At 37.0% G+C, this 22,019-nt stretch overlaps 1 protein-coding gene across 1 annotated transcript in view; it reads right to left on the bottom strand.

The window, feature by feature from the left end:
• The window catches only part of LOC107790870 (tRNA ligase 1), a 46,028-nt gene that overhangs the window by 9,844 nt on the left and 14,165 nt on the right, over positions 1-22,019 (bottom strand). The window contains exons 10-23 of the mRNA XM_075237300.1: positions 20,642-20,703; positions 20,373-20,537; positions 11,639-11,799; positions 11,465-11,496; positions 10,424-10,581; positions 8,007-8,086; positions 7,351-7,416; positions 6,854-7,140; positions 6,473-6,580; positions 5,769-5,866; positions 5,354-5,414; positions 4,741-4,817; positions 4,558-4,629; positions 4,335-4,411 (exon numbers count right to left, since the gene is read on the bottom strand). Of these exons, the coding sequence (XP_075093401.1) occupies positions 4,335-4,411; positions 4,558-4,629; positions 4,741-4,817; positions 5,354-5,414; positions 5,769-5,866; positions 6,473-6,580; positions 6,854-7,140; positions 7,351-7,416; positions 8,007-8,086; positions 10,424-10,581; positions 11,465-11,496; positions 11,639-11,799; positions 20,373-20,537; positions 20,642-20,703 (1,504 nt within the window). The remainder of the gene's footprint in view (positions 1-4,334; positions 4,412-4,557; positions 4,630-4,740; positions 4,818-5,353; positions 5,415-5,768; positions 5,867-6,472; positions 6,581-6,853; positions 7,141-7,350; positions 7,417-8,006; positions 8,087-10,423; positions 10,582-11,464; positions 11,497-11,638; positions 11,800-20,372; positions 20,538-20,641; positions 20,704-22,019) is intronic.

Raw genomic sequence — 22,019 nt, 5'->3', positions numbered from 1 at the left:
ATCTAGAGATCACACATCTCCAATATACTGATGATACTCTAGTCTTCTGTGATGCTGAAAAAGACCAACTTAGATTCTTAAGGATCATTTTGGTTTTATTTGAGGGAGTATCCGGATTACACATTAACTGGAGAAAGAGCAATATTTTTCCCATTAATGAAGTTAACAACATGGGGCAACTGACTCAGATATTGGGAGGAGAAGTTGGGTCCCTACCAACTGTTTACCTTGGGATGCCTCTTGGTGCAAGATCCAAATCAAAAGAAATCTGGAATTCAGTCATAGAAAAGTGTGAGAAGAAGTTGTCAAGATGGAAATCGCAGTACCTATCATTGGGGGTAGGCTAGTTCTAATCAACTCAGTATTAGACGCTCTACCTACTTACATGATGTCTTTGTTCCCAATTCCAGCAGGCATTTTACAGAGATTGGACAAACTCCGAAGAACATTCCTTTGGCAAGGTAATAAGGAGAAAAAGGTCTTCCATTTAGTCAATTGGAAGACGCTAACAATGGATAAAAAACAAGGTGGATTGGGGATAAGGAATTTGAAGAACCAAAGCAAGGCTCTTAGAATTAAATGGTTATGGAAGTACTCTAAAGAACCCCAATCTTTATGGGCAAAAGTGATCAAAGCAAAGTATGGTGAAGAAAACAATTGGGTGTCAAAAAAAGTCAGAACATCATATGGAGTAAGTGTGTGGAAATCCATCAGAGAACTTTGGCCAATAATGAAGAATCACTCCTCCATAAGAGTGAACAACGGAAGGAACACATCATTTTGGAATGATAACTGGTTAGGAATTGGAAGCTTAAAGGAAAGATACCCAGATATGTTCGGTTTAGCACAAAACCAGCATAAGACAGTAGCTGATATGAGGAGTTGTCAAGGATGGGAAATAGCTCTAAGAAGACAGCTGAATGACTGGGAGATAACAAGATTAACTGACCTCTACAAAGAGGTGGAAGCATTTACAGGATTACAGGAAGGGTTGGATTCAATATGGTGGAAGAGGCACAACAGAGGGGTTTACCGAATGAAGGATGCATATAAGATTTTGAATCATGATAATCAACAGGTAGACACATGGCCTTGGAAACATATATGGAAAACAAAGATTCCATACAAGGTAGCTTGCTTCACTTGGCTACTAGCAAAGGAGACGGTTTTAACCTAGGATAATCTCATAAAAAGGAGAATTTCTCTGTGTTCAAGATGTTTTCTGTGTGGGGAAAATGCAGAAACTGTCAACCATTTGTTTCTACATTGTAAGATTACAGACCAACTATGGAAAATCTTTATTAGTCTTAGGGGTATTTCATGGTCAATGCCATACAGGATTAAAGATGTCATTTATAGCTGGGAAGAAGCTGGAGCTGAAGCAACTAGCAGAGATAGATGGAGGACTGTTCCGGCATGTATTTGGTGGACAGTCTGGAGGGAAAGGAACACTAGATGTTTTGAAGACAGAAGCAATCCACTGCAGAAGATCAAACTCAATTGTATTCTTCTATTTTGTTTTTGGTGCAAACAGATGTACACAGAAGATACATTGACAATCATAGACATACTAGGATCCTGCTAGGTCTCAAATTAGAATATCTACAAATTCTCTCAATGTAAATTTGGTTTTCAGTGCAACCTATGTACTGATTTTTATAATATATACAATAGTTACCAATTCAAAAAAAAAAAAAAAAAAATCTAACCCACCTTTCTCAGAGTGTTAACACCCCTTTACACTTCCCTTTTCCCTCCAATTTTGTTCTTGCCCACTTTTCTTCTGCCAAATTATCATAAAATCTCTTATTTACTTTTATTCATGGGGAAGCTAATAGTTCTTATTATCTCTCTCCCCCCTTACTATTTGTGCTTTTACAATGACCAATCAGCATGGGACACGATGATTGAAAGAGCTAAGAGGGGCTAGTAAGATAGTGGAAGAGATACTTGTCGTAAGGGGAAGGAACATTAATGAAAACTGAAAAGTACATTATTGAGCATGCCCACACAATTCATGTCTCGCTTCATGCATATAGCATTGTCACAGGTAAGTTGAGCCTCCAATGGAATTTTAATTTCTTGAGATGAAGCAGTGAGGCTAGGAAGTTCGCTTTAATTAGCTAGGAGGACGTTGGAAAGGGGGGAGGGTTCGTAGGTAAAGAACCTCCGAGTTTTCAACGAGGCCCTATAAGCTTTAATTAGCTAGGAGGACGTTGGGGAGGGGGGGTGAGGAGGGAGGGTTCGTAGGTAAAGAACCTCCGAGTTTTCAACGAGGCCCTATTAGCAAAATGATTATGGAGATTTACGAGTAAGTATGGACTTGTGAAAGCAGGATGGAGAACTAAACATATCATACTTCACTTGGGTATGGTCTTTAGAGGAATATATGGAAGGATCAGTAAATCATCAATAGATTTTAGTGGCAGTGGCAACATCATTCTAAGGGTAAGACATGGAATCAGAATCCACTTCTGGAATCACAATTGGTGGGAGAGCGCACTAGAGACTCAGATTCCCGAGCATTTACAATGTGTCAAGCCACAACTAGACAACAGTAAAACCGATCCGTAGGCCACAACAAGGAGTCGACTTGAGAAAATATCTTCAGAATTAAGAAGTCGCTAAATTCCAAGGCCTAATTTAAATACTTTACAAGCAAAATACATGGCATGCTAACCAAGACTCATGATGGGAGAGGGTGGGGAGAAATGAATTTTTCTCAATAGTCATATTATCACAAGCTCTTGGTTACGGAGGAGTCATGTTTTCCACGAAAATCAATTTGAATTCCCAAGGCACCAAAAATGGTTCCTGACATTTGAGATTTTGAGGGGAAAAAGGAGAATTACACACTTTATCTTGTGCTTTATTTACAAACAAATGTTCGGGTAAAGATATATACTACCTTCTGCTACATTGTTAGGTCGCAACTCGCTTGTGGTGGAAGATTGTGTATTTCAGAGTAAAATGGGAGATGTCCGACACAGTAAAGGAGGCACTTTTCAATTGAGCATTTAAAAGAAAAAAAAGCCGAAGAGCGTAGGATGTGACCTTACTAGCACTATGGGGTCCTGTGGAGAAAGAGAAAGTCTTTTTCATGACGGTGGTGTCAGGCTAAATTGCTCGGACACGGGTGCGGGTGTCCAACACGGGTGCGGATCTAGAGGTTGGACCTTCGAGATGTAAATTCTAAGATTCGGTGATACGGATCCTAGTACGGATATGGGTGCGGGGATCCGGCTAAAATAATTCAAAAAAATAAAAATATATCCAAATTATGAGAAAATTTGTGAAATACTTATGTATAGCTTGTAAAGTGTGAATTTCTTTTTTATTCTCATCTTGTAGATAAGTGAAGGATTGATTTCCTAGATAGGTATGCTATTTTCTTCAAATTTATCCAGTTTTGGTTCTGATTTCGAGAATCAAATTGTATTTCATCTCGAATTTTTCTGTCGCCGCGGTCAAAGTATCCAAAATTATTCGACCAAATCCAGTACGGATCTCATACCCACACCCATAGTAGTGTCGTGTCGACATGGGTACGGCACCTAAACTGCCTTGTCGGAGCAACTTAGGTGTCAGGACCAGCTTGTGTGCACCTCAACTATTCCACTGGAAGAGAAAAAAGAGCTTTTGAAGAAATAAAGAATGACTATGTACATTTGGGGAATAATTTGTCATTCCTAATTCTTTTGGTGTGCCAATAATGTTCATGTTTATATAATAGATCAGTTTTGGTTTGTAAGGAATCATTCTTTTGTGGATTTACTTTATGGTACCGATAATGTACTTGTATTGCTTGCACATTATCAAAGAAAAATGCCACAAGGAGACACATGCTTTTATTATTACACGTTTGTTTCTTTTCTTTCACCCTAAACCCTAAACACACTTCAGCTGATGTGACTGCTGTGACTAACAGCACTCTAACATCTCATAGAGACGAAGAGGAACTTAGAAGTCGGCAATAAAAGCATTGAGTGTAGCCATGGATTCTTTTATAAGACTTCAAGAAATTTCACAAGAAATCTCTCAAGTCGAAGAGGAGAAGCTCCAATCGGAGCAAAGGCTGGGTCTGTTGTGGAAGCATTTGCTTCCTCTCAACCCTGAGGTCGTAGCAAAGATGATGGGCTCGCCCCTTTGCCCTTCTCTACTTATATGTCAGGCTTTGTTTATTGCCGAGTTCGAACTACAATCTAACATAATGAACTAATCAAACAAAGAGGAAAGGAAAAAGCCACCTAAACACGTAGTAAGCAATACAATCATTTCAAGCTGAAGAGTCCAACCATCATTAAGGGGGGTCAGAAGAAAGAAATCTTACTAACCTTTCAGGTTTCAGTAGAGGCATTCTGACAAGTGAGCCAAAACGTTCAATAAGCTCACTCTCGAACTCCTGACGACTCTGAGTGGAAGTGTACCAAAAAAATCATATACAAACGGCTCATTTATTTATTTACTTATTTATTATTTATTCTAATAAGTAATGAAATACAGTTCATTTAAGATAAACATCTCACATAATCTTGTTAGCGCAATAAGATTTTGTACCTTTCCCTCATAAAGGTGATAAAACATTAGCAGCACATATCCAGCATTTGGAGATGACTTGTCAAGATTTCCCTTCAGGATCACAGCAGAAAAGAGAGGTCTAAGACATTGATATCCAAGTTGAATGGAGGAAATGGCTGAAGGGCAGTTTACAAGGACGGAGTAATGTGAAGAGTTAAGTACCGGATGATTAACTCGGTGAAGTACTCGGAATGTAAAAACCGCAAGTGCATCAACAGAGAATGGATTGATTTCAGTTCCTGCATGATTGACCAAGCAGTAACTAAGACCCATATGTACACATAGATGAGTATGACCCAAGATAAAACAAATGAACTTTCCAATAAACAATTCTCTTACTACCACTACCAATGTCACTGGCTGTAAAGCAAGGTAATGTAAATCATCATCAAGCACCATGAAGATTAGCCTATAATTGTTCTCCAAGAAACAAAAGGATATAACAAGATGATACAGAGCTTCACCAGTCTAATTAAAGATTACACAAAAGCCAGGAGTGTAGGTGGGAAGGTCAGAGGCATAGGTGGGAAGCATTTTCCATGCTTCCACCAGAATCGGACGTAATTTTTCACTCAGCAAGAAACAAGAATTGTCAATAACACAAATCTGAAACAACATAGCAAGAAATGCAAAACAAAGCCACTGGAGCACTGGGTGAATTACTAAATCAGGTGCCCCAACATTTCATAAATTAAAGCAGACTTGCGTGGGAGCAGCATAACAGGTTATCCAAAATGTATGCAACAGAAACTACAGAGGAACTTTCTAACAAGACCTTCTGAATCAGGTACAACTGGAATAGCAGATGCCTTGGTGCTTAGGCACATGTTCTCAATCTGCAACGATGAGAATAAAACCCTGTGAGACAAATCTGGATATCATGATTTGAAGCATTACCAATACATCTTATGTTATTTCCAAACTGAAAGAACCTTAAAAACTCAAGTTCTTTATATGAATTCCGCAGCACTCTAAACTAGAAGATGCATTCCGCGGCACTATAAAAGTTGTATGCGAAGTACAGAGAACAGATGCTATAACTAGATTTCATAATCTCGTATGGTATCATTATTTGTAGCACTACCACTGCATCTTATGCTAATTTGGAAGTGAGAATAACCATAAAAGTGCCTTTTGCATCAAATGATTTGTACTACTCAGGTAACAGTTTAGCAAATACAAAAACCTACCTGTCTCCATACTTCCTCATTTGGTGCATTCTTATCAGCAAGCATGATCGAGTAAGGTTTTCTTCGGCGTTCATCAGCAACTTTTTGCCAATATCTACCTATTAATATGATGGACATAAAGAGATCAAACTTTATTGTCTGAGAAAAAGTTGAGTCCTCAAGCAAGAAAAAGAAGGATATTATTAGTGAAAGTTTCGGGAATCAGAAGTTTGTGGCAAGAAAGAACAAGATCACAATGATTTAGTTCCAAGTTAAATTTTATTCAATTGGTTCCAACCTGTATTCAGGAGCAAATGCTTGTCAGAATAAAATAGATACTCCCTTTGTCTCAATTACACAAAACTCTTTCCATTATGGGATGTCCCAAAATGCTTAACGCCCTTCTATTTCTATACAACTTTCACAACTTTTAAGAATCCAAATCCATTAGACTATCAAAAAAAATTAAATCTTGACGTGGTTTTTTTCTATCAACTAACTTTCAACCATTAGTTTGAAGATATCCTTCCACTATTACTGCTTCAATTTATAAGGAAAATTCACATCTTAGATCCTGTGCTTGTCAAATACTATTGTACAAGATGAGACAGAGAGAATACATGATATACACCAACAACCTAATGGCACAAGACGCATGGACATGCAAAATCAAATTCCTGTATAAATAAGGAGCATTCCAAAAGATGTTAAAAAGCACCTCATACCTTTGATAAGATCACCCATTAAACTATGAACTGGTCGATCATCTCCAAGCCCTCCTGGAGCATTCAGTATTTCCTTACAAAGTGCAGATTTAGCACAACCTGGTATTCCTGTAATTTAGTATAGCAAGTCAAAAAGAATGCATAATTAAAGGTGCGAGAGGTTCTAAAAACAAAAGAGGTACATTACATACAAAATACATAAAAGACTCCAGAGTTACATCATCCACTACAGGCCAACTACTACTGCAACAACAACAACATCCAGTATGATCCCACAACTGGGGTACAGGCCAACTACTAGAGAGCAAGATAACACAAAACAACCATAAAAGATTCAAATATTGTATACAATCTGGGAATTCAAAACCAGTTCAATCTTACCTGGAAAGAAAACAATGAGACCCTCATTCTTCGCGACCATGTCTTTGCTGGGAATACTAGGGCTTGAAGGTGCAATATCTTTCTCCGGCTTGAGATCACCCTCTTCATCTTGTCCTTCAACAATGGCCATGAAATCTTCAACTTTGACTAAATTTCCAGCAGATCCTACCAAAGCCTGATTTTGTGGACTACGCTTTGAATATTGTTCAAGGAAGGGTTCAGCTTCACTTAGATATGTGGATGATGACAATGGTTTGTTCCCATATTTTCTGCGTATATATACTGCCCTGAAAAAAGTAGTCCCAGTAAGATTTGCTACACTGGGAAAAGAAAAGTGGCTAATCGTAGAAAATGATAAGTTGGATGATGACAATGGTTTGTTCCCATATTTTCTCTGTATGTATACTGCGCTGAAAAAAGTAGTCCCAGTAAGATTTGCTACACTGGGAAAAGAAAAGTGACTAATCGTAAAAAATGATAAGTTCATTTAGTATTACCATTCATCAAGCATCTTGCAGAGTTCCCGTTGCTTGGCTGCTGAAGTATTCCAAATTTTCATTTGCCTGTATTGACCATACTGTTATAGAGATTGATATAATAATTTATCCTTGAGGATTGATAAGACAATACAGACATAAAACCACAAGCTATGTAAAAATACAGACTGATGGTTCCAACACACTGAAAAAATGGAAGAAACAGTAGAGACAGCCTCAAAAACTTGGGTAAAAATAACAGCTATTTAAAAAAAATAAAGTCGAGATTCAGGGTACTTACACTAGTCAGACTGGAAAAATAAGATCTGGAAACTAGAAGTTCGGCAATAATTTAATAGCCTAGTGGATTCAACAGAGATTTGGCTGTACAAAATCATAATGTGAAGGCTGATCATGACAAATCAATATGAGCATCTCAGAAACTTAGATAAATCATTAGAACTGTAGCACTTCATTATATGATGATAACACCCCTTAAAAGACCAACTAAGATGTGGATGGAACAATTTATTATTATTGAATTATGTCGGCTACAGTGTAGCAGCAGCTCTTTATTGAACAATGTGAAACAAAGATACAATGCATATGAAGCCACCAAGGAGTTCAAACTAGAGGTTGACCATTGAAGAACAAAGGACCAACAAAATAAACCTCACCTCAGGTAATAAGCCTTGTACGCAGAAGGGCCTTCTTTGAAAAGAGTCATCAAGCCATTACGGATCAAAAAAGTTCTCAACTGCACAGTAAAGAAATAAAAACTAACATGAAATTGCTTTGCTCAACGTGTGATAAATTTCAAAGCAACATAGCATGCTAACAAATTATGTTCCAAAATTTAGATCTTATTAAGTGGACGGATAACCGAGAACCATATTACTTTGAAAAGCAAAACTGAGTCTCCCGAGACTGTCACTTTCACTATTTTAATGCACTTCACGGGCTCAACACGTAAAGAACCTTAGAGCAAAAGGGTTAGGCAACTATGAATTCTATATCTCACCCCTTCCAACTATATGATCTTTTTTTCCTGAGAAAGGGTAACAAAATTCCAGCTATATGATCTAAGAACTATGAATTCTGTATCTCACCCCTTCCTCGACTTTACATCGCTTCTTTGAAAAAGGGGTAATTTTCAAGGCAACTGGTACGTACCTCTGCTAGTCCATTGGTACCAGCATTCTCCCACAAGTACAAATAAGCGGAACTCTACTCACAATTCATAAACACTTACACAAATGGAAATCCCTTAAATTTTTTCTTTGCCTCCACTGCGATTGGAGCCTTGGTCTCTGGTAGTCCGTGTTCCAACTTTTTAGAGCGGGCGCTCTGTGCGGTATTTTTGATGTTTATGTCTGTATTTGTTCTGTAGTTGGATCAGCCGTTTTCCTAGACTGTAAGGCACTCCTACTTACTTTTGGGAGAAATCCTAGACACCTTAGACACCGGATCCTCGGTAGGCCTCTTATTTGATAGGTATTAGTGGATTTGAGGTTTTGGGGTTTCACTCGCAGACCCAGCCCTGCTGCTTCCATAAGTCTCCTATCCTAAGTTTCTTTCTTTGCATGAATCAAGTTCTTCGACAGGACCATCCCGACCGAGGGCTAATCATAGATCTACTATGGTCTTTTTTTTTATTCTTTTATCTTATTTTAGGGTGCACTCACCTGAACTCCAACGGTACTTTATGTCCGATGGTGTTACCTTCTTTGAGGTTCGAAACTCAACCGTACTTCACAGATCCATGTGAAGACCTAGACATTTATGAGGTGTTACCACTTCCATTTATTGGGGTCTCTGTCATTATTTCTCCTACATCTTCTACAACAGCTTCGGCTCCATTACCTACATCTCTTCCATTTATAGTTCCACCGCCTACAACTCCACATTCTACATCTCCACCACTCTTGACTTATAATCTCCGTTAGCATCCCGTATTAGGTTCAGATGATTCACGCCTTGCACCGGATCCTTCAACTACTATGGACTTGTCTCCCAGTCTTCCAAATTGCTCTTCGAAAAGGTACTCGCTCCACTCATAATCCTAATCCCAATTATGACAGCGAGTTCCGGTTATAGTCAGACCCTTATGCCTTTTTGTCTTCTTTCTCCACTGTTTATATCCCTAAGTCTACAGGTGAAGCGCTCTCTCATCCTAGATGGCGAGAGGCTATGATCAGAAAGATGTTGGCTCTTCACACTAATGGTAATTGGGAGCTTGTTCCTTTGCCTCCAGGTAAATCTATGTTAGTTAGTCCAGATGGTCAAATTGATCGACTTAGGCTCACCGGTTGCCAAAGGTTACACTCAAATATTTGGGCTTGATTACAAGTCATACCTTTTCTCCTGCAGTTTAACATATGTACGTCTTTTTCTATCCATGGTTGTAGTTCGTCATTGCCTCTTTATTAGTTGGACATTAAGAATGTTTTTCTTCGCAGAAATCTTGAGGAAGAGGTTTATATAGAGCCACCACCTAGCTTTGTTGCTCAGGGTGAGTGTAGTTGTCTTGTTTGTCGGTTGCCCAGGTCACTCTATGTTTTGAATGATCAAGATGATTTTACTAAATTGAAGCAACATCTCTTTTAGCACTTCCAAACTAAAGATCTAGACAGATTGAAGTATTTTCTAGGCATTCAGGTCTCTCAGTCTAAATCAGGTATTGCCATTTCACATTCTTGAGGAGACAGAAGTGATAGGTCGTAGACCCATTGACACTGCTATGGACCCAACTGTTAAGCTCTTGCCCAGACAGGGGGGACCCCTTAGTGATCATGCAAGATAAAGGCAGCAAGTTTGTAAGTTAAATTACCTCATAGTAACTCAACCTAAGATTGTTTTGTTCCAGTCTCAATTCTCACAAGCTTATTGTTTAGGTTATAGTTGGCAATCAAGAAATAATGAAAACCTATTCCATGCACTACTCTATTCTGCATTATAACAAGTGAATTAAATGATAACCACAGCTTGAAAAAATATGCCTCTAGTAGAAGCAGAACGACCAGTTTCAACTCACAAACAGGCAAGAGGGACATCAACTCACTGTTAATGAAAGCTTATTTGAAAGCTGCATTACCTTGTAAGTAAGAAATTTCAATTTAACCATCAGATTTGCATCTTCATCAGCTAAACTGCTGTCCTCTTCCTCATTTTTTACCATATGATTGCTACTTTGTACCATTTCAGCAGCTTTCTCCTCATTGGCCTTGAATAAATCCAGGTCGACAAAAAAGCCTGTGAACAACTACATCAGCAACTTACAGTGCAAAAGATGATGCTATGAGTGAGAGAGGACTCTCAATTAGTGGAGACCACCCTACCCTTCTAGTGAAACATAAAAGAAAATACGAGATGAAGAACTGGAGTAAAATGAATGAAGATATCAATCATGAAGCAGGACAAAGAGGGAGCTTGGAGGGTGGGGTTGGGGGGGGGGTGTTGGCAAAATAGAGCTCTAAAGCAGAAAATCTTTGCAAACTGATCCTCTCACAAGGTTCACGACCTAGAAGAGATGAATGGAATGAGAATTGGTAATTTAACCTTCCATTTTCTATCCACAGAAAATAATCATGAATTTTCTGCCAACACATATTCAACTAGCTTTTCTACTTTTGACACCACCAGTCCATAGAACAGGTCATAAAATATATTTAATTTTGAATTGCAACTCAAAAATCAAATGCAGATGTACTCTGATGAATTGGTTGATGTCCTATAGATTGTCCATATATAACATGACCATGTAACGCTTTGTTTCCCTGGAGTAGAGTCTTAAAATTACCCTTGCGTCAAAAATTTATATGCCTTTTTAATACCATAACTCTGTCCTTAAATAGGACTAACAAAAGTTTCACATCATCTCAAGCACCAGCAATGAAACCGCTCGTTTACTCCCAGAAGAGAAAGAAGGATCCTCTTAAATCTGACGAGAATGAGTAGTTTCGGCCGTATCCTTGGCAATTCCTCTTATAGTAAACTTACGACAGAAAACAGTGTCTCATTTCCATGTTAAACACTTTACAGGATAGCAATTTTAAAAGGCTTTACAGGTTAGCAACTATAGCAGCTAGCAGATCAGTTCAGTTTTGGTTGGAAACAATAGATCAACAAATATTACCTCGATACAAAGGCCACAGTCCTGGTTTGTGCCTGACATGACAAGAATTTTTTTAATCAAGAACATCACAAGAGATATGCAGCAGAACCCAAAAGGTAAAACATTATTTTGCCAGAACGATGAGAAAAAGAGGTATGGGGTGACAAATTTCTGTTGAAATAGTTCAAAATAGACCTCATCTCTTTCTGGTACCGGCGGAAGCCTGAATCACTATATACATGGATCACCATTTTGAAAGGCAGGTTGTCACTTGATAGATCATTAATTTTATGGAAGTTATAGTAACACTTGAAAGCAGCAGGAAAGCGCTTTTCCCTCATCAAACGAACCATTTCCTGGAGGAAGTGGATATATCCCAAATAATGGTTAACAAAGTTGATAGATAACTAAAATCTTATAACAATCAATCAGGTTTTTGGAATTAAAAAAAAGGATGACAACGCAGGTTAAGCCACAAACCAGGACCAATTCACATAGTTCCATGAGCTGAAACAGAATGTCAGTATTTTTTTTTTCCAACCAATAAGAGAAAAAGAACAGCCAGTGTATGTTAAATGAGAACATATTAAGTGATGACAGGGACGGGACCAAGAGAGGAAGAAACCAAAACTTCTAAGAGATGTATGAAATAAAAGATGTATAAAACTAGTGAACAGGAATATGACTGTCCCAGAGAACCATCTTCAACCTCAGGAAGGGACAAGAGGACGATGTGAAGAGGAAGATGGACTCATTGAGAAAGTGGAACATTACTTCCCTCTTATAACCACTCGTGTTCACCTCGACCAGGGAGGTATTTCTTCTTCCCTTTCTGTTGTTATGTGCAGCTAAAAGAAAGTGGAACATTACTTCCCCTCTTGTAACCACTCGTGTTCACCTCGACTTAGTACGGTGTAAGATGAATGAGACACATTTATAAGTGCAAAAGTCACTTAAAATTGGGAGCAAAAGTAAAGCAAGTTTAAAATATCAACACCAAATTTACAACGTAATAGTACTCCTTTCTTGGTTAAATTGATTGTCGTGATTTCCTTTCTGAATTGTAATCGAAGCTCACTTTCTCAATGGAAGACTCCACCAAAATACAACAAAACTTGCATAATCCACTTTCACACCTTCCCAACACCAGAAGCCAGGGGCGTATCTAGGGGGTTCCATGGGGGCACGTGAACCGATGCTCCTCTCCCTAAATTATGTATGGTAATGTTATAATTTTCAAAAATATTTCAATATATGTGTGCGCACCCATAGTCAGTATTATATAATGTGATGATTATTGGGTGTACCTCTCTAAGTGAGGTTGTGAGTTCAATTCTTATGTCAATATTGTTGTTTTTCTCTCTCTTTTTTTTTTCTAGAACTAGCCCACGTGAGATGAGCGTGTGCGTGTCTGGTGTCATTTTTTGCGTATTAATTAAGTACTTTTCTTTTTATATCTTTTTTGTTTTGTTTATTCTTTCAAAATTTTCAAATATTGAGTTTTATATTCTTCTTTTGTCACTATAAAATCTTATATGATTGAACAAAATGTGTACATAATAATTATAAGTAGCAGTGTATGATGTAGCATATAGTCAATGGATTCAACTGATCCTAATATTTTCAACATTGAAAATAGATATAGATGTAAGAAAATTAGTATTTTAAAAAAATTATTTTTGAACATATAATTCCAAAAGTGTAATGGGTGCGCCAATAGTAAGAACTAAAGATTGAACTCGTAAAATTTATATCACGGATTCACCTCTTCATAATAGTGCACCCATTATGCCAAAATTTTGGATCCGCCTCTGCCAGAAGCCTAACAACTCATCATCTCACTCTAAGAAACACCAACATACAATTTTTTGCAATTTAAAATTCATGTCAAACAAAACCATAGCATAATTATCAAGGGAGAGAGCATAGACGTAATGCTACGAGAATGTGACAGCAAAACATGAAATATGCAGTGAAATATTTGAAATCCACAGAGTGCGCCAAAAATGCCAAGCCAGCTCAATATCCCAGTTACACAACTTTTTCTTTGAGAGAGCAGTTATTCTCACTTTCTGATGTCTCCAAGATACTTGAATTGCAATGCTTTCCCATGTTCTCACTACTGTTTTTAAGCACATAAAAGTGCCTAGGACCAAGCAAAAATTGCAGTATGATTTTATCCTCTCAAACTGAAACAAAACGGCGAGGGTACTCTATGATTAATCAGATTCAGGTGTTTACATGTTTATCCAGTACTGGAACCTCCTTAAACTTGGTACTTCCACTATTATACCTTACCTTTGCAGTGTATTATCTCCTTCATTTTCCTTTTACAAGTAAAATGATCACCTTCATAAATAAACTTTGGTGAATTCTGTTGACATGTATCTTCCCTTTTGGATAGTCCTACATTACCTACTGTGTTTCTTGCAGGGACAGCACCAACCATGAATTATATTTCGTACTGCGTGTAATACCTTATATATTAATAAGGGCATATAAGTCTTTAACTAACGTTTTTTTTAAAAAAAAAAAAAGGAATCAACAAAAGAAAAAAAAAAAGGGAACCTAACCTAATTAAAAGATGGGCAAAGGCCCACTGGAACGGCAAAACAAAAAAAAAGAAGAGGGGAAAAGGGAATTGCAGCAAAGCTGCGGCAAAGAAGAAGCAGAAGCTAAAACATAGAAAGAAAAAAAAACATAGAGGAGAAAGCAACGAAGCTTAGGGTTCCAAAGTAGGGGAAAATCAAGCAAGAGTTCCATAGCTGCTAACAACCTGGTGCTTCAATATTATTATTCTCAACCATTGTTATTTCTAAATTCAAGGTATATCTTATTATTCCATTGATATGAGTGTCTTTGATTTATCATGATTTCAGTTAAATAGTGATACTAGTAACTCAGTGAGTTCCAAATGATTTGGATGCAAGAATGTTCATGAACAAGAAATCAGATTTTTTTATATATTTGATGGATTAGTTGGGAAAAAAAATCAGATTATTATTTAGAATAATATGGAGATAGCAACAAAGAACATAATCAATTGGTTATATTTTTAACAAGTTATTAAGAGGATACAAGATGTAAACTTATTATTACTAATTCTGCAAATTCCCTCTATGATGAGTAGTACAAAGATTTTAAGTTTGGAAGAATAAATTAGCGATAGATAATTATTTTCCATTTTTTATATAAAGATGATACATAGTCTAATGAATATGGTAAAGTGGAAACAAGATGTCGGTTATAAGCGGAAAAAAAAAACATCTACTGAAAGGGAGATAGATTATAGAGTTCATGATTTCAGTTAAATAGTGATACTAGTAACTCAGTGAGTTCCAAATGATTTGGATGCAAGAATGTTCATGAACAAGAAATCAGATTTTTTTATATATTTGATGGATTAGTTGGGAAAAAAAATCAGATTATTATTTAGAATAATATGGAGATAGCAACAAAGAACATAATCAATTGGTTATATTTTTAACAAGTTATTAAGAGGATACAAGATGTAAACTTATTATTACTAATTCTGCAAATTCCCTCTATGATGAGTAGTACAAAGATTTTAAGTTTGGAAGAATAAATTAGCGATAGATAATTATTTTCCATTTTTTATATAAAGATGATACATAGTCTAATGAATATGGTAAAGTGGAAACAAGATGTCGGTTATAAGCGGAAAAAAAAAACATCTACTGAAAGTGAGATAGATTATAGAGTTCATGATTTCAGTTAAATAGTGATACTAGTAACTCAGTGAGTTCCAAATGATTTGGATGCAAGAATGTTCATGAACAAGAAATCAGATTTTTTTATATATTTGATGGATTAGTTGGGAAAAAAAATCAGATTATTATTTAGAATAATATGGAGATAGCAACAAAGAACATAATCAATTGGTTATATTTTTAACAAGTTATTAAGAGGATACAAGATGTAAACTTATTATTACTAATTCTGCAAATTCCCTCTATGATGAGTAGTACAAAGATTTTAAGTTTGGAAGAATAAATTAGCGATAGATAATTATTTTCCATTTTTTATATAAAGATGATACATAGTCTAATGAATATGGTAAAGTGGAAACAAGATGTCGGTTATAAGCGAGGAAAAAAAACATCTACTGAAAGTGAGATAGATTATAGAGTTCAAGAGTGGTAATACTAGATTTATATTGATTTATAGATTGTACACAAATTGAGCATTTGGATCGATAAGAAGTCGAGTTCTGGCTAGTTGGTATGAAGAGGTGAGTAGTAATCTTACCGCAATTTGTGTTTTCATAACTTGTATGATTTACACATGATTTTTAATATGAATATGTTACCGATTATTTTGAGTTGCATGTGGGACAAGTCTTTTACTCGATATGATACCGAAATAGTTATTTGAGATGATTACCGTTGTTTTAAATATTCTTGTTGTAACTAGATATGTTCTACCGTTACTTGAATTTACTATTATCGAAATGAAATTACATGATTTGATAAGAACCGAAATGCCCTATATTATTTTAAAATATTTTCTTATGAGTATATACGGATACAGAGACAAGTATAAATGGGAGTAGACTTTGAAGGATCCCGTAGCTAATGGCGGGTTCGTTAGACTTGGTGCACCTTGTATTTACCGATTACAAAGTACAGTTATAGCCCTCGTTGTGGGAAGGTAGAACTAGCATACCGTTACCGATTTCCCTCGAGTAGGGACTACCGTTATATTGACTTCTTGCGAAGAAGTCCACAGTTATACCGATTATATGATCCATTCATTGAAACCTCCCAAATGTGAATATTGATATTATACAGTGGTTACCGAGCTTATTACTAAATTATTGATTGTATTATACTACAAGAAGAACATGATGAGATTGAAAATTATTTATTGTTTCTGAAAAGGCATTTTTATGTTATTAACTGTTTGAGATACTAACGTGTTTCTGACTTGTCCCCAATAAAAACGGTTGTGGTTAAGTGTTATTACTCACTGAGCTAGCGACTCATTCCCCGCTAATTTTCTTTTACAGAGACATCAGTTGACGCAGGCGAGAATTTTGTTAATTAGAGTGCACAGGTTGATAGTTCTTGGTGAGCCTCGTACTTGTTCGCGTGGGCGGAGATTTTATTTATTGTTATGATCTTTTCTTTGAACTTTTAGGGTCGCTCCATAGTCAATATTTTAGTGTCTTGAGTATTCTTCGTTATTATACATTTATGTTGAGTATCGCTCATTCTTATCAAATTTGAAGATAAAGTAGTATTTCTAGTTGTTAGTGGGTGGATTATTAAAGGTAGATATTTATTTTGGTTAATTGATAAGGGCATTGTCATTTGAATTGCTATTAGGATGTTGTAACGACCCGAACCGCGTTTCCTGTATTTTCGTCCCGTATTCCCCGTTAAATGCTTATTCATGTTTCAATATGTGTACTTGGTGAATTTGAGTCAATTCGGATCGAGTTTGGTATGAAATGGGACAATTAGTCTCTTTAAGGAAGAATTAGTTTGGAAAAGTCAACTGTACGTTGACTTGTGAGTTAGAGAGCTCGGAATTGAATTCCGATGATTCGGTTAGTTTCGGGGGATGATTTAAGGCCTAGAAGCGCAATCGGAATTAATTTTGGAGGTCCGGTGAAGAAATTAGCTCATTTTGGCGAAGTTAGTATTTTGGCGATTTCCGGTTGATAGGTGAAATTTTGATCCGACGGTCGGAATGGAATTCCGAGAATTTCTGTAGCTTCGTTATGCCATTTTGGATATGTGTGCAAAATTTCAAGTCATTCGGACATATCTTGGTCGAGTTTTGATCGAAAGCGCGTTTTGGAAGTTTTAAAGGAACTTAGACTTGAATTCGGTGTAATTCGATAATTTTGGTATTAGTCGAGGTGTTTTGATAATTGGAACAAGTTTGAATAATATTATAAGATGTATTGGTATTTTTGGTTGAGGTTCGGGATGATTTCAGATGGCTAACGGGAACTTTTCAAGTTGGAAATTTCATAATAGACGAAAGTTGTAAATAAGTGCGCACAAGGCCTCACTTTGAACGATAATATCTCTCGTTATATAAGGAGTTGTGTGAGCTAAAAACTATCAAATTAAAGCCCTTTGAGTCTAGTTTCCAACGCAACAAACCGTTCGTTATTTGGAAGTGTATACAGGAAGTTATGACCATTTCACGGGTCAGGTGTCAGAGCGCACGAAGTATCGCGCGAAGTCGCGCATTTCGCGCGTCTGAGGCAGAATGCTCAGCAAAACGCGCGAACAACGCGCGAACTACGCGACTGAAGGTTTTTAAGTACCCCAAGACCGGCCTAGAGAGTTCCCAACTCATTTTTGGGGTTAAGGCTTGCTCTCTCAAGGGGATTTCGTCCCAAACTTCATCCCTATGATCCTAAGGTAAGATTTTTGGAGTATTTTGAGTTGATTACTACTCCCAAACACTTATATTAACATGGATTGATCTTAAAAATCCTTAGATTTTCAAGAAATTCCTTCAAGAACTCAAAGAAGGGTTTTGCAAGATTTCTTCCAAAAGGTAAATCCTACACCTTAGACTCATATATATGGATATATTATGAAAATATGAGTATGAGTCAAGTATTACAACTTATTGTATGGTGGTTGGAAGCCATAAATTCCCTATTTAAATACATGAACATGGTAGGGATTTAGAGGTGTTTATTTGATGGAATTTTTGTTGGTTTGGGTGTGAATGGTTGATCACACTTGTGATGTTAGGAGTATAAATTGTTAAAGAATAATAGTGTGATGAATTGTTGGTTAATGGTGATAGTTGGAGGAACCATTGCTATAGTTAAGAGGTGTAAATATTTATACCTACAAGATGTTTGATAATATGCCTAAATGGCATAATTTATGGGATCTAGTACTAATATTGGCCATATTGAGTGTTATATGGTAGATTGAAGTTACATAACTGTATGGGATCATTATAGTATCATTAAGGGGCGAATTTCAGATATGTATGGTTAAAACCCCGTCTTTTAGAAATCGAACTTCACCGAGGTTTGTGTGATTTTTGGCAGATTCGTCACACGATGAGGCCAATTAGAGAAGCAAGGGCATAGCGAGCTAGAGGTGAGTAATAGATGTAAATGCTATTCTGAGGGTTTGAAACCCCGTACTTTCACATCGTAACGCTATATTGAGGCGTGACACGCACTCCATGGCGAGTGCGGGGTCGGATACTACTGGGGATTGTGACTTGGTCCACCCCGTGTGATGTTTATACTATACTAGTGATTGATACACATACTTCATTGATATTACTGGGCTTGATGCCATGTTTGGGGCCTTGTGCCGATTGGTAAAATCCTTCGAGGATTGATATTGCTGCTTAGCATGATTTGCATATCATTTAATTTCAGTCCAAGGTTTTAAATGCTGTTTTGCAAACTCAACCATAATTCTAAGTGTTGAAAACTTAAATGATATTTTTAAATGTATTCCGGGCTGGGAACTTCTGTTTTGTAAATGTCCAAGGGGCTTATTATATTATTTTCTGGACTGGTTATAAAGTGACTTGAAACAGTGGTAACAATGACACTGTGTGATATACTTGAAATAGTGGTAACAATGACACAGTGTGATATACTTGAAACAGTGGTAACAATGACACTGTGTGATATACTTGAAATAGTGGTAACAATGACACTGGATGATATACTTGAACAGTAGTAACAATGGCACTGTATGATATAAATTGGTCAGGTAACAATGGCTGACCGGTCAGGTAACAATGACTGACCAAGATATTGCGCTTGGGCTGTAGGAGCCCCTCCGGAGTCTGTACACACCCCAGTGAGCGCCGTCGACGATAAATAAATAGGGATGGCTCGGGCTGCACGCCGCAGTGGGTACGGGAATGTACCATCATATGCATTGCATTGTATTCATGTATTTGTATCTATACTGTTGTTTAGCTGCTCAGTTCCATATGTTGCTGCATATTTGGATTTTAGCTTACTTTGTGTATTTACTGGTTTTTCTTATCTTCGGACTGTAGTTACTTTTATTACTCACTGGGTCGGAGTACTCACATTACTCCCTGCACCATGTGTGCAGATACAGGCAGAGCTGAGTTCGCTCCTGAGCGCTGATTCTTTCCAGGCCAGGCGGTGACTAGGAGTAACGAGGTAGTTGTTGACGTCCGCAGCCCCGTTTTCTCCCTTATCTTTGTTATTTATGATAATTTCAGACTTTGTAAAATATTAGTAAACTCGGTAGTAGCTCATGACTTGTGACACCCCGATTTCGGGCTGAGTTGGGATGATTTTCTTTGTTCTATCACGTTTATTTCACATTTAGGATTATATTGCCCATGATTTAGACTTATTCCTGCTAAGTAATTATAAAGAGATGTACTGTTTTGTTGATTGGCTGGCCTTGTCCTCACGAGAGGCGCCATCACGACCAGGTTGGGATTTTGGGTCGTGACAGATGTTTGGTTGCTGATTTGAGATAGGAAAATTTTTGGGATAGTCCAAAAACAGGGGAAACTCTGTCCGATTTTCTGTAAAATACTGATGAGGCTTACTTGGGGGCATTTGCTCCTAGGTGTCGGTCATGATCCTAAATTGGATCGTGACACTGCGTCTGCTTAAGAGAAAAGATACACAATCGTCATGGTGAAAGCAATTATTTTAAAATGTGGTTTTGTTGAACATGCTATAAAAAGAAAGTGATCTGATATGCTGATTACTAGGGAAGAACTAACATATACAAATACTAGCTAGCTAGGTCTAATTGTGAACACTGGTATTGCTATAATCTGATTGAGATAACATAGGTGTGAGAAGAGACTAATTTGGTTAGGTCAGTGATGACTATCATGATTTAAATAACCAACAATAAGATCAAGAGATTGATATTTAATTGGTTCTCTTCAGAGAAGTTCCCCAAACCTGCAATTTTCTGGTGGAAAAATCAGCAGGATGTGCTTGTAAGAACTTTGAGACAGCAGCTCGATCAGCATTTTTTGAATGTGAACCAGAATCTTCATCTCCAAACCAGTCCACATAATTCGGGCAGAAAGCCGTGCCAGCACTCTGAAGAAGTGCCTTTATTTGCTGCATACATAGAATAGACATAGAGTTAGGTACTATGGTTACAAGAAATTACTCTTAGCTGCTGAACTGGTACATTATGTGACCTCATAGAAGACATCCAGTACCTGCTTTTCTGATCTATTTGCAGCACAAATTTCACGTAGTGTAGGTCCCAGGTCCAAGCCCTCTGGAAAAAAAAGGAAAACATTTATGTACATGCAACAGCTACGACAAAGTCCCAGACAAGTTGAGGTCGTCTATATAAATCCTCAGTGACCATGTTCCCCACTTAAATTACTTATGTGCATAAATATAAAAATTAAAACCAAATGTCTAGCAACAATAACTACTATGCCGCAAACCCAAGTAAGTTCGGGTCGGCTATTGAATCCTAGTTGACTATGGCGCTCCATTTAGGCTCCTCATAGACCAATATTATACAAAATAAAAAAAAACTAGGAGTCCTCTATATTTTTTGACATCTCTGGCAGGAATACCACTAATTCCATCAACTTTCCCGTCAAAGGACCTACGTTCCAAATACCTAGCACAATTTTAAAAGAATTGATTCACATCAAGGACATGCAAAAGTAGAAAAAGATAAGAAGCACAGACAACCAAAGAAAATTGGAAGTGTAGACTTGTATGTAACTGCCTCACATCACATGAATTGTTCGAGAGAGGACATTACTATTTGCTTAGTACGACTTCATTCTGTTTAGTTCATCTGATGGCTGAGTCCTACTTGACCCACTTCAACATTGAATCTTCATGTTTTTGTTACTATGATTGATGAAATATATTCCAGAGATACTTGAATTTTTTTCTTCTTTTTTATTTGATAAGTTCAAGGTGCACTTGAATTTTTAAAGAAGAAACAGTTCAAAGTTGTTTCTATTTTCTAAATTTTTGCACTAAAATACAATATCAGTTTGAGAGTTCTATTCACATCCTTTATGGAGATAATACCTTGGAATACGCACCATTTCAACAATTTAATAAACTCCCACGAAAGTATTCATCAAATATCTTTTACTTTGATACTATTCAAGATGTACTTAGATTTTTTATATAATACTACAAGTACTACCACTTTTTGTACGAAAAATATCAGCCTAATTTTGCCCTCTCAAGCTCAATAAACCAAAAGCTATTTTGTTAGACAAGCAGCATAATATCTCATACCCTTTTGAAATTTGGAAAAAGGCCGAGTAAATTGAGGATTGTGGTTGTATCAAGTCTTACTTATGAGAAAAGTATCAATAGTCCTTCCTAACATTAATTTAGCTCCCCTTACATAACCACCAAAAGAAATGTAGACTAGTTTTTTGGTTGTCCCATGGAGCGAAACAAGTGTAGCACCACGTTTAATTACTCCCTTCGTCCTATTTATGTGATGCACTTTGACTGAGCACGGTGTTCAAGAAAGAAAGACAGACTTTTGAAAGTTATAGTCTAAAACAAACCATATATATTGTGTGGCTATAAATCATCTCACTAAGA

The sequence above is a fragment of the Nicotiana tabacum genome, chromosome 18, assembly GCF_000715075.1.
Source record: "Nicotiana tabacum cultivar K326 chromosome 18, ASM71507v2, whole genome shotgun sequence".
In the NCBI taxonomy this organism is placed as follows: Eukaryota; Viridiplantae; Streptophyta; class Magnoliopsida; order Solanales; family Solanaceae; genus Nicotiana; species Nicotiana tabacum.
The sequence above is the reverse complement of the archived record's forward strand: the minus strand, read 5'-3'. Positions and strand labels throughout refer to the sequence as shown.